At 46.4% G+C, this 14,208-nt stretch overlaps 6 protein-coding genes across 6 annotated transcripts; 2 read left to right on the top strand and 4 right to left on the bottom strand.

Moving 5' to 3' along the window:
• Positions 1-2,032: 2,032 nt before the first annotated feature.
• V865_006513 (uncharacterized protein) lies at positions 2,033-3,055 on the bottom strand (the record flags this gene model as incomplete). The annotated part of the gene is made up of 3 exons (XM_066230271.1): positions 2,033-2,287; positions 2,363-2,827; positions 2,894-3,055. 3 exons carry the CDS (start codon positions 3,053-3,055, stop codon positions 2,033-2,035), a joined length of 882 nt encoding a protein of 293 aa, XP_066086368.1.
• Positions 3,056-3,379: 324 nt separating this feature from the next.
• On the bottom strand, positions 3,380-4,228 carry V865_006514 (uncharacterized protein; the record flags this gene model as incomplete). Its single annotated transcript, XM_066230272.1, has 3 exons — positions 3,380-3,409; positions 3,487-3,999; positions 4,067-4,228. The coding sequence occupies 3 exons, from the start codon at positions 4,226-4,228 to the stop codon at positions 3,380-3,382; spliced, it is 705 nt and encodes a 234-aa protein (XP_066086369.1).
• A 385-nt stretch (positions 4,229-4,613) lies between these two features.
• Positions 4,614-7,239, bottom strand: V865_006515 (uncharacterized protein; the record flags this gene model as incomplete). The annotated part of the gene is made up of 7 exons (XM_066230273.1): positions 4,614-4,932; positions 5,017-5,195; positions 5,285-5,639; positions 5,737-5,843; positions 5,976-6,424; positions 6,495-7,008; positions 7,120-7,239. The coding sequence occupies 7 exons, from the start codon at positions 7,237-7,239 to the stop codon at positions 4,614-4,616; spliced, it is 2,043 nt and encodes a 680-aa protein (XP_066086370.1).
• A 924-nt stretch (positions 7,240-8,163) lies between these two features.
• V865_006516 (uncharacterized protein) lies at positions 8,164-10,144 on the bottom strand (the record flags this gene model as incomplete). Its single annotated transcript, XM_066230274.1, has 9 exons — positions 8,164-8,330; positions 8,401-8,568; positions 8,624-8,753; positions 8,821-8,994; positions 9,058-9,204; positions 9,260-9,322; positions 9,380-9,828; positions 9,883-9,914; positions 9,969-10,144. 9 exons carry the CDS (start codon positions 10,142-10,144, stop codon positions 8,164-8,166), a joined length of 1,506 nt encoding a protein of 501 aa, XP_066086371.1.
• Positions 10,145-10,784: 640 nt separating this feature from the next.
• Positions 10,785-11,765, top strand: V865_006517 (uncharacterized protein; the record flags this gene model as incomplete). Its single annotated transcript, XM_066230275.1, has 4 exons — positions 10,785-10,940; positions 11,005-11,156; positions 11,207-11,442; positions 11,503-11,765. 4 exons carry the CDS (start codon positions 10,785-10,787, stop codon positions 11,763-11,765), a joined length of 807 nt encoding a protein of 268 aa, XP_066086372.1.
• Positions 11,766-12,485: 720 nt separating this feature from the next.
• On the top strand, positions 12,486-13,930 carry V865_006518 (uncharacterized protein; the record flags this gene model as incomplete). Its single annotated transcript, XM_066230276.1, has 5 exons — positions 12,486-12,731; positions 12,788-12,913; positions 12,969-13,091; positions 13,159-13,710; positions 13,772-13,930. The coding sequence occupies 5 exons, from the start codon at positions 12,486-12,488 to the stop codon at positions 13,928-13,930; spliced, it is 1,206 nt and encodes a 401-aa protein (XP_066086373.1).
• Between the last annotated feature and the right edge of the window lie 278 nt (positions 13,931-14,208).

A 14,208-nucleotide genomic window follows, 5' to 3' on the forward strand; every position in this document is an offset into this window, starting at 1 on the left:
ATTGGTAGACCCAAACGTTCCAATAATCATACCAGCCTAAGTCTTTACTGAGTCGTATCGGTATTCAATACAGCTACTAATGTGTGGGCTTTACAGAACAACACTCGTAGGTCCACATATTCTGCTGGGGAGCACTAAGAGCCATTAGACACAATGCAAAACCTGGCTTGACTCAGTGTACTTGTCTCCTTAGACAGAGAAGCCCAAAGGCAATTTCGAGAGCGAAGGATCAATCACATCAAAGAGCTGGAAAGCGGGATCGCGACTCAGGAGAAGCTGATCACCCAAGCTCGAGCTTCATCCGAGCACGCCACCTACGAGAGGAATGCTGAACAAGAGAAATATCATTAGCTTCAGGCTTTGTATAGAGACAAACTCGGATCTGAGTATGAGTTTACGGATGAGGAAAGACAATGGATCGAGAGTGAAGCGAGAAAATGCTAGTATCACTCCTAGGGATTCACATCGACCTTCTTTTGTAGAAAAGGCTTGTAATCTCTACTGTCAATAGTATGTTTTACTGTCCCCGGCTCCACCCAATGCACTGAAAGGATAGGAAACCCCAATACTCCTCTAGATGCGTTTCATCCTTTGTCATGTCGCCTTGACCGAAAGCATCCTAACACGTATATGATGGATACAATGATACGTCAATCACCTGCAAAGTATTTGCTATATAGAACGTATTCTTCGTCTGGAAAGTGGGCAGTATGTACAATTACCTGTTCAGAAAGGCAAACAGTCAAGTTGAGTCTCATTGGAATCAAGAACCACAAGATTACACGGGATGAGTGTCATCACGGTGGTTCTGGTCTGGGAAATCAATGAATAGCGAGGAGGCTTACTATGTCTTCACTTGGAGCGAGGACGAGCTCAGTCAATCCGGTCAGCTCTCCATCTGAGATGGAATATCATGGATACGTAGGTTCAGCTGAGCTCCAACCTTTCAGGTTCCAAGCCTCACCTCATCTCTCAGCACAGTCGGAGGACCGCTGCTCCTAGTGTCACTGTGCAGCCTGCTTTCCCATCTCCCGGTAGGGGACGCACGGAGTTGCCGAATTCTCTGAGACAGTTGGAAATGTGGGTGGGTGTGAAGCGAGGCTTCAGCTCAAGGGCCAAGCTGGGCACCAGTCATCGGGGATGACAGATGCAATAGATCAACGGTGTGTGCCTCCATATTTTACACTCCGCAACAGAATTTTGATGTATCGCATTCTTTCCAAAGTGGCGAGTGCATCTCAAAATGGTAAGGGTACAAGGAGTAAGTGTTCGTCGCATCAGGAAATTAGCAAAACCTAATTTGGTCTACCGACGCATAAAGCTCTTCCGCTCTTGCATCAATTCGCAAAGATGCAGAATCCCAAGCTCGATCTAGACAGAGAAGACGAGAGAAGGAAGTCAAGTTGACTGAAGAAGTGTTCTCACTGAAGGAACAACACCGCGAAGAAACGATACCTATCAGACTCTTGGTGAGCTAGAAGTGGCACTGACGACGCAAAGTACTGTACACTTCAAGATCTCCTGATCTCACTTTGGACATGCCTATGAATTTTCGAGGACTCGCCCGGACTTATGGACGAACGTCACAAAGCAGGCTATCTAACAGACACGCATGGAGCATACTGTGGATCTGTATTCTGGCATGAGACATCATGGGACGCGCAGAATTCTGAACAATAAAGAAGTGGGACATCGAGACTTTGTGACAATACAGCATTTATGTAACGACACAGGTGTGCCACCTTCCGTGAACCATCTGAGTTGACTACGAGGATAGTAGGGTTGTCAAGTGATAGTATATGCAGAGGAGTTGGTCGGCCTTACCGTCGTGTTACAGCAATCCTCATGGTGAACCTGTGCTGTGCTTACAGTACTATAGGAAAAGACAGCATTCACTCGAGCTTGTTCCAGAGATAACGAGAACTGTTTCACAAGTCATACATCTCCTCGCTGTCATAAGTCTTAACTGCTACAGCACTCCACCTAGAAGAACGTTGTACATTCAACACTCTCTCTTTCCATGAGCAGCCCTTCAGGCTCGTCCATCGGTTTGATTGTCAATGCCAGCAGAAGCCGCCTCGTCGATCAGTGCCTCCATGGTATTTGAGTTGGCAAGAGCGACCTTGACACCTAAGCTATCGAAGAATGCCCCATAAGGGAATGCATCACTTTCCTTAGGGGCATCCGGGGCCTGGTTGGGATCTTGGATATCGGTGGGATGAGTATGATCATCTTCTCCATAAGGTTGGTTGGTAGCGATATGATGGGAAGAGCCAGTGGGATTTGCCTGATCAGATCGATCAGGTAAAACATGATCGGTCAGTTATAGTAGTCGAGGGACCACTGACCATCCTACACTCACATTGACACCCGCGAACATGTCTTGAGCGGTGGAGCTCTCCCTATATTGTTCTATCAATCGTTCCGTCCATAGTTCATCGTCCACAAGTCTTCGCCAATATCTTCCTTTCTCGTTCAATTGATCGAAAGTCCATTTGCCTTCTTGACCCACCGTCATTTCAAAGGTTTGATTCTCGAAATCGATCCAGTAGGCGTACTCGCAGCAAAGCCAATTGGACTCGAACCCAGTCTGGTCGATGAGATGCTTGAGTTCACCGTTGAGAATCTGCGGGAGACAGGGGTCACCTTGCATCCCTCTGAGGAGCTCAGACCAACTGTGAGGGGTACGTCTTCGTTGTTCGAACTCGGCAGGGCTTTTCAGCTTGTCCTCCTTTTCATACGAGTCCAAATGGAAGTCTTTGGAAGTGTAGTATTGGATGAGTTCTTCGGAAGGTGGTGAATCAAATTCTTCGTCGATCCACATGATCTATAAGATAAGATTAGTTATCAGACCCTCGCTCTGTTCCAGTAGGATGCTGGTAGTTGAGCTTACCTCTTTCAATCGCTCGATCATGGACCGTCTTTGTTCAGGTGTAAGTGCCAAGATGAACATGACGATTCGTACCCCTAACCTGTCAGGATAGAAATCATAATGGTTGTAACATGCTTTTCGCTTTCCGGCAACGATGAACCCAAGAAGTCCTCTGGTTCCCATGTTGACAGCGAGTGAGCTTTGGTAGTAGGATGTGAAAGAACGAAGAAATGAAGAAACGATGCATGGGATTGTAGAAATATACGTGTGCGATTGAGCTGATGAGATGTCCTATGTACTGGCAGTTGACTGTAGTTGACGATAGTTGACTCGTCTCTTTGCCTGTCAACGTGCGTCTGTCTGTGCTGGTCTGTGCGCATGTCATGTATCTACATGGATATGTTGCAAGTTCAATGATGACTTCCAATTGAATTACGACTTCTTTTTTTTCTCTTATATACAAGTTATCTACCAAGGTTGCCCTTTTGATCAAGTAGGTTCCAATTCTCACGCTGCGGATCTGGGATTCGATTCTTCCTGGATCGTCATCAGCAAATTTAGCTTTGAGCTGTCTTTACATATCTTTTCTGACTATATAGAGGGAATATACTGACTCTTTCGTCAGCTCCTTTACTTTCCTCCTTTTCTTCGGATCCTTGCTGCTGTGTACTATTCGCTTCTTCGATTTCCTTCTGTTTCCTTCTTCGTTCAAATTCTCTTTCTTGCTGTAAGTTGTCATCTACCAATTTGCCCCAGAATCCCGAATCCAACTGATCAAAGTTCCATTTCCTTTCTTTCTCATCATCCATTATGAATACCTGCTTCTCAAAGTCTATCCAATAAGCCCATTCGCAGAACAAACCATCTTCCACGAATTCGGTACTATCGATGATGTGTTTCAGGGATCCATCTAAGATGTATGGCAGACAATATGCACCTTGAATTCCTCTGCAGAGGGCATAGTATCCATTAGGTTGTTCTTCATGTTGATACAATTGAGATTGTCGGAAGATCTCTGGATCGGTCGCCTTGATATGTTTCTCGTATGGTGATAGATGGAATTCCAAAGATCCGTATTTCTCAACGATCTCCTTCGGTGCATCGGATCCAGATTCGACCCAAATGATCTATGCATTGCCCCATCATTTCAGTATAGACCTAGACCTTCATCCGAAATGTACAGCTGGTACTCACCTCTTCAAGTCGTCTGATCATGGTTTCTCTTTGTTCAGGAGTGAGACCGAGGATGAATTTGACAATACCAACTCCCATTCCCTCCGGGTATGAATCGGATTGGACATAACATCCTCTACGTCTGCCGGAAATGATGAAGCCGATAAGTCCTCGAGTACCCATTGTGGTAGATGCTTTGAGCGTAATAAGCACGAGGCGTTTATGAGGTTGATAGTGAGGTTATATTCGATTATTTTCGATAGTCCGAGGAACAAAAGAAAGCAAAGAACAAGGATGAGAGAAAGATTTGTGACGGATTCTGTCATCAAGGTGTGCGTTGGTCTTCTTGTTTGGTTAGTGATACATATGGGTTGACGACGCCACGTGAAGTGGGGATGAGTCAAACTTTGATGGTGATGACGTAGGATCCATCATCCCTAAGGCCTGTGCGTTGATATGGAGATACATTGGATAATCGTGATATAACGATATAACGATATGATGATATGGGTGATACAACATACCAGAATTACAACAATTTCCAGTCTTCAGTCTCCACGTACGTGGTCTACTCCAACTCCTCCAGACTACTGACGATGATCTTGGCCACCTTCCAATTCCTCCTCCTTTCAAACACCTCTCTGATCCAATCCAACATCTCTGAGCTATGTCTTGGGGGAATATTATTCAGCGTCTCTATACAGCCGGCTTTAACCAATTGATAAGACACGAGTACAGCTTTGAATGCGAATATAGCCATCCAGGGAGCTTCGTCCGATACGTCTGTTTTGGTATCTAGATAGGTCAGGAACCAGCTTAGGTGTCGATCTACCGAAGCTGCTACCATAGGCGATGAGAATGTAGTTGAGGAATTGCTGAGACGAGCACTGCACAGATTTAGACATAGATCGTCGTGTCTTTAGCGATTGAATCCCAAATCCAGAGTCTGATATAAGGAAAGACACACGTACGATGCTGCTAAAGCCGCTTCCAGACTTCTTTCTACGACCCCATTCGTATGCGATGGAGACCAAAGTAACAGCTCTATCATCGCAGTGTGCCAAGTGGCTTGCATGAGTACAGACATCGGAGAAGAATCGATATTACTCTGAATGACTGGTTCGAAAGCGGTGAGAGAAGCATGTAATGCCTATAATTAAAAAGAAAAAAAAAACATGTCAGAATCAATCATTTTATGCTGGTCTAGGACGTCAAGAAGGTAGACGGCTGTACACTTACCTCGAATCTTTCTATGCATACCTTCCCAGTCATAGTTGACCAACCGGACATCTCCCTTACACTACTAAGCAAGAACAGGATGACCACCAATGATCCATGGGCATCAAAGGCTGACATGTCTAAAGATGGGTTGGGAGTCAAGCAGGATCGGACAGCAGTCAAATACCGCTGGGAAGATTGTTGCTGCTGTTGGTCGTTGATCAAAGTACGATAAGCCCATTCGGATGCCGTGTCGACTTGCCATATATCTTCTGAACATGGTAAATCATGTTTGATCTCAAGATGGGAGATGGTACGCGGTACTGAGAGGGTGTGATACCATAGTACGTCAAGGTGGTACGCAGCGAACAAGGTGCTAAGAATCGCGATGCAAATCAGCACTGCATTCTTATGATTTGTGATATCTATATGGTAGGCAAAGGAAACAGTGAGAGAAGGAGAAATGGACTCACCGTTTATGACTTTCAGCTTTGACATACTGACGCCACAGTGTTTCTAGATCACCTGAGCTGGCTGATTGAGAGGGATACGGATCCGTCAGACCGCCTGTTCTAGCGAGCTGCAACAGGGTTACAAGGTCAACTATCATCCTACCTGTTCATAAACTAATTTGCCTTGATCTGAGGCCGAGCCCTTCCCCCCGTGGTGCCGATACTTGTATTCCAGCATAGAACGTAGGATTATCACTCACCTCTATTAACCTATTGTGCATCCTGAGTCCATACGCACTATCAGATCCAGCCGAGTACATCGACGCGTGGATCTCCAACAACAAATATGCTTGGATCACATCCAACTTGAATGCTCCTTGATCATGTTCCTCCTGTTCCATCGCATCTAAAATCTTTCTTCCTCGGGTAAAACAATATTTCGCAATCTTGCTTCCTTCAGCCTCATCATCGCTAAATTGCATGCCAACGCTCAACATTGCCATTAAGAGGTATTCGGAGGTTTGAGAGATATTGAATGTCGGTCGATGAAGGAAAGGGAAATAACCTGAGACATGCTGGAAGAATAGGTTGACCCCGCTCTCGACCGTGTTCTGCGAAAGGAATATGTCGTTGGTGGACGTTGAGGAAAGAGGGGACGTTCGGGATATTACCGTACTGGGTCTACGATCAGAATAGGTTGGTGCTGAATCTACAAAAACAGGTCAGAAGTCAGCACAATGTTATGCAAATCCAATCAAGAATAGGTTGCAAATACCCACAATCTGATTGCCCTTGCATCTGGTCAATTCCATCCATCATACTGAGAGGTGGCTGCGACAGTAGAGACTCTATCCTGAACATCTCTTGTACAGGTATCGAGTTGGTCTCTACATTTACGTTGGTGTTCTTTTGGGGATATAGGGATTGAGTATAGCTACCCGAGGCTGATAAGTTGGAATTGGGCTGATAAGCTGTAGAAGAGGAGGAGGAGGAATGGGGGAAGATAGCTGAATCGAGTTGACTGAGATCATAGGAGAAAGGTGGTTGTTGTGCCTCCGGCTGCTGTTGGTCCAGATTTTGACCTGGAAGCGATTGCGTCGGAGAGATCCCATCCTGCTGATTATTATTCGAATTTGCATTGTCTTTAGGGGTCGTAGGTCGATCAGGATGCTGTTTCTTTATATGCCTTTTCCTCAAATCACGCCTGGCAAACACCTTGATACAATAGAAACAGGAGAATTTTGTGTTCTTATCAGAGGGTTGATGGAGTAAGGAATGCCTTTTCAGATTCTCCTGTGAAACCGAAATTTCGAACGTCAGCACTGCCCTTGACTGTTCATGTTCATGGAGACGCTTTTATCGAGATCATCATGAAGACTCGTGAGTGAAGGCAATATCACTCACATGTCTGGTGAACCTTCTTGAACATATCATACACTGAAATGGCTGCAATGTAACATTCTTCCCAGTGACTTGTTCGATCTCAGGCGAACTCTGCTCGGAAGCTGAACTGCCCCTTTGCATGGTGCGCAGACGATCACACGATAGGCCCTTGATCAAGATATATCACCGATGTAAGAGACTCGGGGTGTCGATTTAAGATATATGATGTTATGAATGTTTATGATAGTACACGGAAGAGAAGCTTAGTGATAATCATGCTTGGTAATAGAGTTAGAACTGTGATTTCGGTTGTATGTAACTGCAATCTTGCCAATGCTTATCGTCTTGTTGGTGCATGCCTTCCGCTGTAAACTGGGGATCCCGCATAACTTGACTCAAGTACCCTTCCATTCTACCCTGAAGATGGGTGAGTATGATGGATCCTAGTCAGTCAGATGATTTTGCTGCTATCTTATTCATCCGGTTTTCGGTCCGGGTGAAAATCTCTCTCATAAGGATTGGACAAGTCATCCTGCAGGAATGGCCACGTATACCGTAGACACATTCCAATCAGTATAGAGACATGCCATTCAGATGTGTAGGTGTATGTATTTTCTACGTTTGCTTTGGAGATCATCACAAGGCCAACGTATTCTTATCTCTCAAAAGTCCACAGCGAATCAGGGAAGGGTAACTGGTGGACGAATCATATTTGTGGCAAAAACAGTTTTCTTGTTAAAAGTGATCTCGTTTAGATATGAGCGCTGGGAATGCCGCCATAGGGCCATGGCGTTCTTACTGTATTCCGTAGATCATCTCAGAGACTTGTCTTGCAGAATTGACGAACACATGATGCATACCTGTCTGAGAAGTCTGCAATTCCTACTACTGAGAACAAACACGTACTACAAAACTGATTAACCGAGAACGCAGAAGAGACTATCAGAACTATAACTAGGAAGCTTCTTCCCTTCGCATCCTAACACAACATATTCTCACAAGCTATGTATGAACATGATACAAAGCTCTTCGAGGCAACTTCTCCTCCGGAACGAAGAGGACAACTTAATAACCTTCGTATCTCCATCCCATATCGATCATCTGTTGAGTGACACCGTATTTCATAGTCTCCTTTGCTCTCTCGCCACCTTCGTCGAGTTTTCGGTTTTGTTGGTGAAGGTAGAACTTGTATCCTGTGAGGGTAGCAGCAAAGACGACACCACTTGCAAGCACTGCGAGGTGTGAACAACAGTCAGCACTGGATACTTTGGTGGAAATCTCAATCGACAAAGTCAGACTTACAGGCTCCGAAAGCGGCAAAGTATCTTGGGCCATTGTACCAGAGATAACTCGTCCAGATGTTCGAAGTACCGCCAATCGCATTCATCATGGCTATAGCAGCGGCCCTCTTGGCGACAGGTCGGGGCATGTGGTGGTTGATGGTCTTGTAGAGGAGGAGCTGGGGACCGACTGCAGCGAAGGAGTCAGCTGGATGAGCGAGAAAACGGGAGACGAGTCAGCTTACCACTTCCTGAAGGCATGAACATCATGGCGGTGTATCGCGCAGCAGTGTTGGTAGTGGCCAAGGAGATGATGTATGTGATTGATGCGAGAGATAAGCAGAACAAGATAGGGAAAAACATCGTGTTTTTCCTCTGCAGAAGGGAAATTGGGTGAGTCAGTCGGAGTGCCACCCATAAACGCTGATGCAGAACAACTCACGTCACTGTACCAGGTCAAGCCACAGTAGAAGAAGCCGGCGAAGACGTAAGGGGGGGCGGTGAGGAGCAGAGTGTTGATCGAGTTATATCCGAGGGTCTTGACAATGGTAGGGAAGAAGTTGGCAATCGAGCCCATACATTGAGACATCATGTTCATGAAGATAAGACAGTAGATCTAGCCCAATATCAAAAGTCAGCCCAGTACTTCGCAATGTGACGGAAAAGAATCTTGATCTACCTTTGGGTCTTTGAGACCAATGAAGAAACCTTGCATGGTACCAATTTGTTCATTTCCTTCAGCAGCACCAGCTTCTCGCTCAAGTCGCCACACGGCCATATCTCGTTCGATAGGCTTGAGCATCTTGGCGTTGTGAGGGTATTCAGGCTGGACATCCCAATTCAGTAAGATGACAAGGACACAAGAGGCAGATCAGACCTACCAGGAATAAACCGAAGATGAGACCAAGTCCAACGGTGGCAACTCCCTCAATGATGAACAACCACTATTTGTAGCATCTGATCAGCATACAACAGAATCTTTCATGAAGGTGTATACTCACTCTCCATCCTCTGATACCGTGAGCACCGTCAAGTTTGAGACATCCGGCCGCAATAAGACCACCAAAAGCGTTACCGACTTGTTGACCGATATACAACCCTGCGATTCTTCTTCCAAGCTCGTTCTTAGTGTACCAAGCGGACAGGAGGTAGATGACACCTGGGAAGAAGACAGCTTCCACTGCCCCCAAGATGACTCGCACGGCAAGAAGAGCGTTGTATGAGTGCACAGCAGCTGTAGCTGCGGAGATTGACCCCCAGATGGTAACGGCAATGCAGATATAGGCACCAGGACGAGTGATGTGGGAAATGATCAAGTTACTCGGAATTTGGAATGGCAGATAACCGACGAACAAGATTGAGATCGAGGTAGCGAATTGTTGGGTGGTCATATTGAGGTCGTCCATGATACCCTGGAGCTTGGCAGCGGAAAGGTTCTGTCGATCGATGTCTGGCAAGGAGAAGGTCAGCATATGCGACCTCAAGTCAATGAGACTTGACCTACAATTCAAGATGTAAAGAACACCGATGATGGGACTACGGATGAATGATCAGCAATGAGTTTGATACTTTGGCGATTTCACCACTTACAGGATGACCATATCAGCCTTTCGGACGATCTTCTTCTCAAGGGCCCGTCGTTCGTCGTCGGTCAAGCCTCGAAGACTCTCTGGCATATGGGAGTTGGCATCATCAACACTTTGGTGCAGGACTGCCAATTCGACATCCTTGTCATCGATTTGTTTCGTTTCAGTGTGATCGGCCATGTTGCTAAGTATCTTTGGTATCAGAAGTTATGGAAAGTCGATGGGAAAAGATGAAGAATGACTTTTGTAAACTCGCTGATAGGCTCAGCATATATATGATTTGGATTTCGCTTTATCGCCACATCCTAACTACGTGGATACCTTATCATGAGATCCAAAGATAGCGAACCTGGGGCATCCACAAGACTCGGGAGGTGCTCTCCTCCTTTTATACGAGATTGGCGTTTCTTTTTTGGTTAGCTCCTCTATCGGTGATCGGGGTTTTGGTCTTCACCCTTAAGTTCCGGGCCGAAGTGCTAACATTTTACGTTATTCTCGCGAAACATTTGTTCCTGTCAGCACCTCCCTGGAGAGTTGGCTTCCCATAATATGCGTTTTATCTCAAGTGACAAGATTATCAGTTCGATAATAACTCCTCAACTTGTCCTCTTTTACTCCTCTGCACGTATGAGATAGACCGAATATTAGTGGATGAGATGTGAAGATATCCATACGGGCGAGACCAGATGGAATGTATATATATATATGACGCCTTGCATATTAGAGTTGGCCGAATCTCTAACTCCCAAACTATTTATACGAACACTATCTTTCATCTGACACGCAAGTCCAAGCAAACAGTACACAATCAGCATCCACAATGGCTTCTTCATACCCTACCGCTCACACTACCGAGGTGCAGAACCCCAGACTCCGACTTCTCAACAATCTGAGGAAGAAGGAGCCCGCTTTGATGACTTTCATTGCTATTCCTTCTGTTCGACATGCGCAGATAGTCGCCTTGACCGGTTTAGATGTGAGTCCTTCCGCTCGTGCTCTCGAATTTTGCTTGTTAGAGATGCTGATGGCCAGCCTAACAGGGTGTGATTATTGATTGTGAACATGGTCACATCGGCGATGACTCCATGCACAACTCCGTTTCGGCTATTTCCGCGCTTGGTGTCAGTCCAATTATCAGAGTACGAGGTCCTCAGCCGGATATCCTGAAGCGAGCTCTGGACACCGGTGCCCAGTAAGTAGCAGTGCCTTATCGACGTCGCTGTTAGCTGACTCTTCAAACAGCGGTCTGATGGTCCCCATGATCAACACAGCTGAAGAAGCTCAGGCCGTCGTTACCTACTCGAAATTCCCTCCCCAAGGTCTCCGAGGGCAAGGTTCCGCCTTCCCCGCTATCGGCCACGGCTTGACAACTCCAGAATACATGAAATCCGCCAACCAAACCATCTTGACCATCTTGCAGATTGAGAGTAAGCAAGGTGTGGAGAACGTAGATGCTATCGCCGCTGTGCCAGGTGTCGGTGAGTTTAAGAAGTATATGGACTGCTCGTGAGGAACATGGACTGACGTTCAGTGTTTAGACTACCTTTTCATCGGTCCTAACGATCTCGCCCAGTCACTCCTCGGTTACACCCCTGCCAAAGGTGACGAGCCAGTATTTGTAGAGGCTATCGAGAAGATCGTCAAGGCTGCTAGAAAGCACAATAAATGGGTTGGAAGATTGGTCAACGACGGACCTCTCGCTGCTGAAGCCTTGAAAACCTTTGACAGTGTGGCGATCACCGGTGATACCAAAGCTATCTCCAACTGGTACACTGCTCAAATCGCTTGCGTCAGACCTTGATTGTATGATTAGATCTTAGATATTTCCGTATGCATGTTACTGTATGATTACGATTGTTTTGCCGCTCGGCACTGCGGGAAAGCAAAACAACCTCAAATGGCTTGCACGGTGTTCGCGTTGACATGAAGACACAGCTGAGTCCTCATCCTCGAGGACTGCTGGTAACCTGTTAAAGACAAATCATGCGTACGTTCAGATACCCACTTACACCCGGAGTACGGCAATGTGCGGAATGACATTGACTCTTGTGATGAAGGCGGCTAGGGTGAGCGGAAATCGATGAGTCGCTCATCACAGCCAGCTTGATGTGATCAAAGCTGCTATAACGTCACATGACAAGGCAGGAAAGATCCAGATTTAGCATGACAGGTTAAAGATAGGTGGTTAGGTAAATCCGAAGGGAGGAGCACCTCTGAGAGGAGGTGACCACGGAGGAGGAGATACTCACCGTTTTGATAAGTGATAGCCGACCGTTGGTAGCCGACGAGGGGCGCACCTCACGTTATCACAGGAGCACCTTTTGTGCCTGAGGAGAGTGAGTTATCTTTACTCCTCAGAATATCTTGAGATGCTCACGCATGCATGCACGGGGGCGGGCTTGTGAACGACGGCGCAGACGTCTGAAGAAGCTATATAAGATGAGACCAAGATGTCCTTTGCAATCCATCTCGTAAGCAACACATCTTCACTCATCTAATCAAACAATAACGAACATACAATATGGCTCCTTCAGCACCTTTCAACCCACCTGCCCCTGATGCTCCTGGTAAACCATACGTCGAACCATGGAACATCCCACCAGTGACCAAGCAGACCGAAAATTTTGCTGAACTCACTTCCATTGACTTGTCCCTCCTCGACTCTGAAGATCCCGCGGTCCAAGCAGACCTTGTTAAGCAAGTGAAGAGGGCTATCCGAGAAGATGGTTTCTTGTTCCTCGAAAATTACGGTGTCTCCTTAGAGCAGGTAAGTTACCACTATCCACGACTATATCCATTTCTGAACTGACAGTTTTGGGGTAGCTTCATAGGCAGTTCGCTCTTGCCCAATATACCCACACCAAGATGTCGCAAGAGGACAAAGATAGACTCTTATTCCACCCCGATACTGGACGATGGGCTGGTTACAAGCACCCATACGGATTCAAGGTAGGTCTCAATCCATTCTCACCAAGACATGTTACTGATAAGTCTGTGTGCTCAGCGACACAAGGGACCCGCAGATGGTATCGAGCAGTTCAACTGGTACAAAGAGCAATGGGAGAACCGAGACTTGGTGCCCGAGTGTCTTCAACCTTTCTTGGATGAGATTGAAGCTTTTTCCACCGTAAGTGTATTGTGCCGCGACATACTGTAGAGAGCTGTCACTGAGTCAAGCTGCTTCTCACATTCAGTACTTGACCTACTCCGTCAACAAACGACTTCTAACCCTCTTCTCGAGGGTTCTCGAGCTTCCAGACGATTGGCTCTGGGATAATGTGCAATCGAAAGGTAGCCCAACTGGAGAAGGTTACTTCCGACATGCTATTTTCAGACCAGTGCAGAAGGAGACTCAGGAAGCTTCCAGAGGTCTCCGGATGCACGGACATACCGACTTCGGACTCACCACCCTTCTTTTCTCTGTGCCAATTTCATGTCTTCAGATCTGGGGACATGACGAGCAATGGCACTACGTCCCTTACAAGCCCGGAGCTCTCGTAATCAATATCGGTGAAACCCTTGAAATCGTCTCGGGCGGTCATTTCAAGGCTACCCGACACCGAGTGTTCAAGCCACCTGTCGACCAGCTCAACTCTGAGCGATTATCCATAGTCCAATTCAACAGTAGTATCGGCGAACTCCGAATGACCCCTGCCGCAGACTCACCTCTCATCCAACGAGAAGGCTGTGTAGAAGAACAAGGTGTCTACAAGGAGTTCAAGAGACTCATGGATGCTGGTGTACCCGTACGTCGCCTCTTGTTTTCTCATATAAAGTCCAAGGCTGAATTGTTCTCTCCATTAACAGGTACCAACCAACAGTCAATGGCGAGAAATTCAGATTGCCGAGGCTACCGATCCCACCGATACCGTCAGGAACAGTATCGGACAAGATCAAATCATGCTCGACGGAAAGCTCTTCCAGAAACGAGAGTATTTTGGTGTCAAAGTCTTGTTACCTGTATAAACGGTCGTTATTGTTTGTTATTGGCTTGCGTCCATGTTTCCTCTTGTAGTATTATCAGTGCGTTCTAGCACGTATGCCTCATGCATCGGTTTCCTATATAACATCGCTGCACGTCATGTATTGGCATTGAAGCACATTCACATAGATTGGCACGCACCCTGACTGGTCTTAACCTCCAACCATCAGAATTCCATAGTAAAGCCGTGATACGTCTTAATGCATAATTTTCATGAATATACGATTATTTCCGTCCGTTATATGGATTTGTGCTTGTGATT

This window comes from Kwoniella europaea, chromosome 2 (genome assembly GCF_036810445.1).
Source record: "Kwoniella europaea PYCC6329 chromosome 2, complete sequence".
Taxonomy (NCBI): domain Eukaryota; kingdom Fungi; phylum Basidiomycota; class Tremellomycetes; order Tremellales; family Cryptococcaceae; genus Kwoniella; species Kwoniella europaea.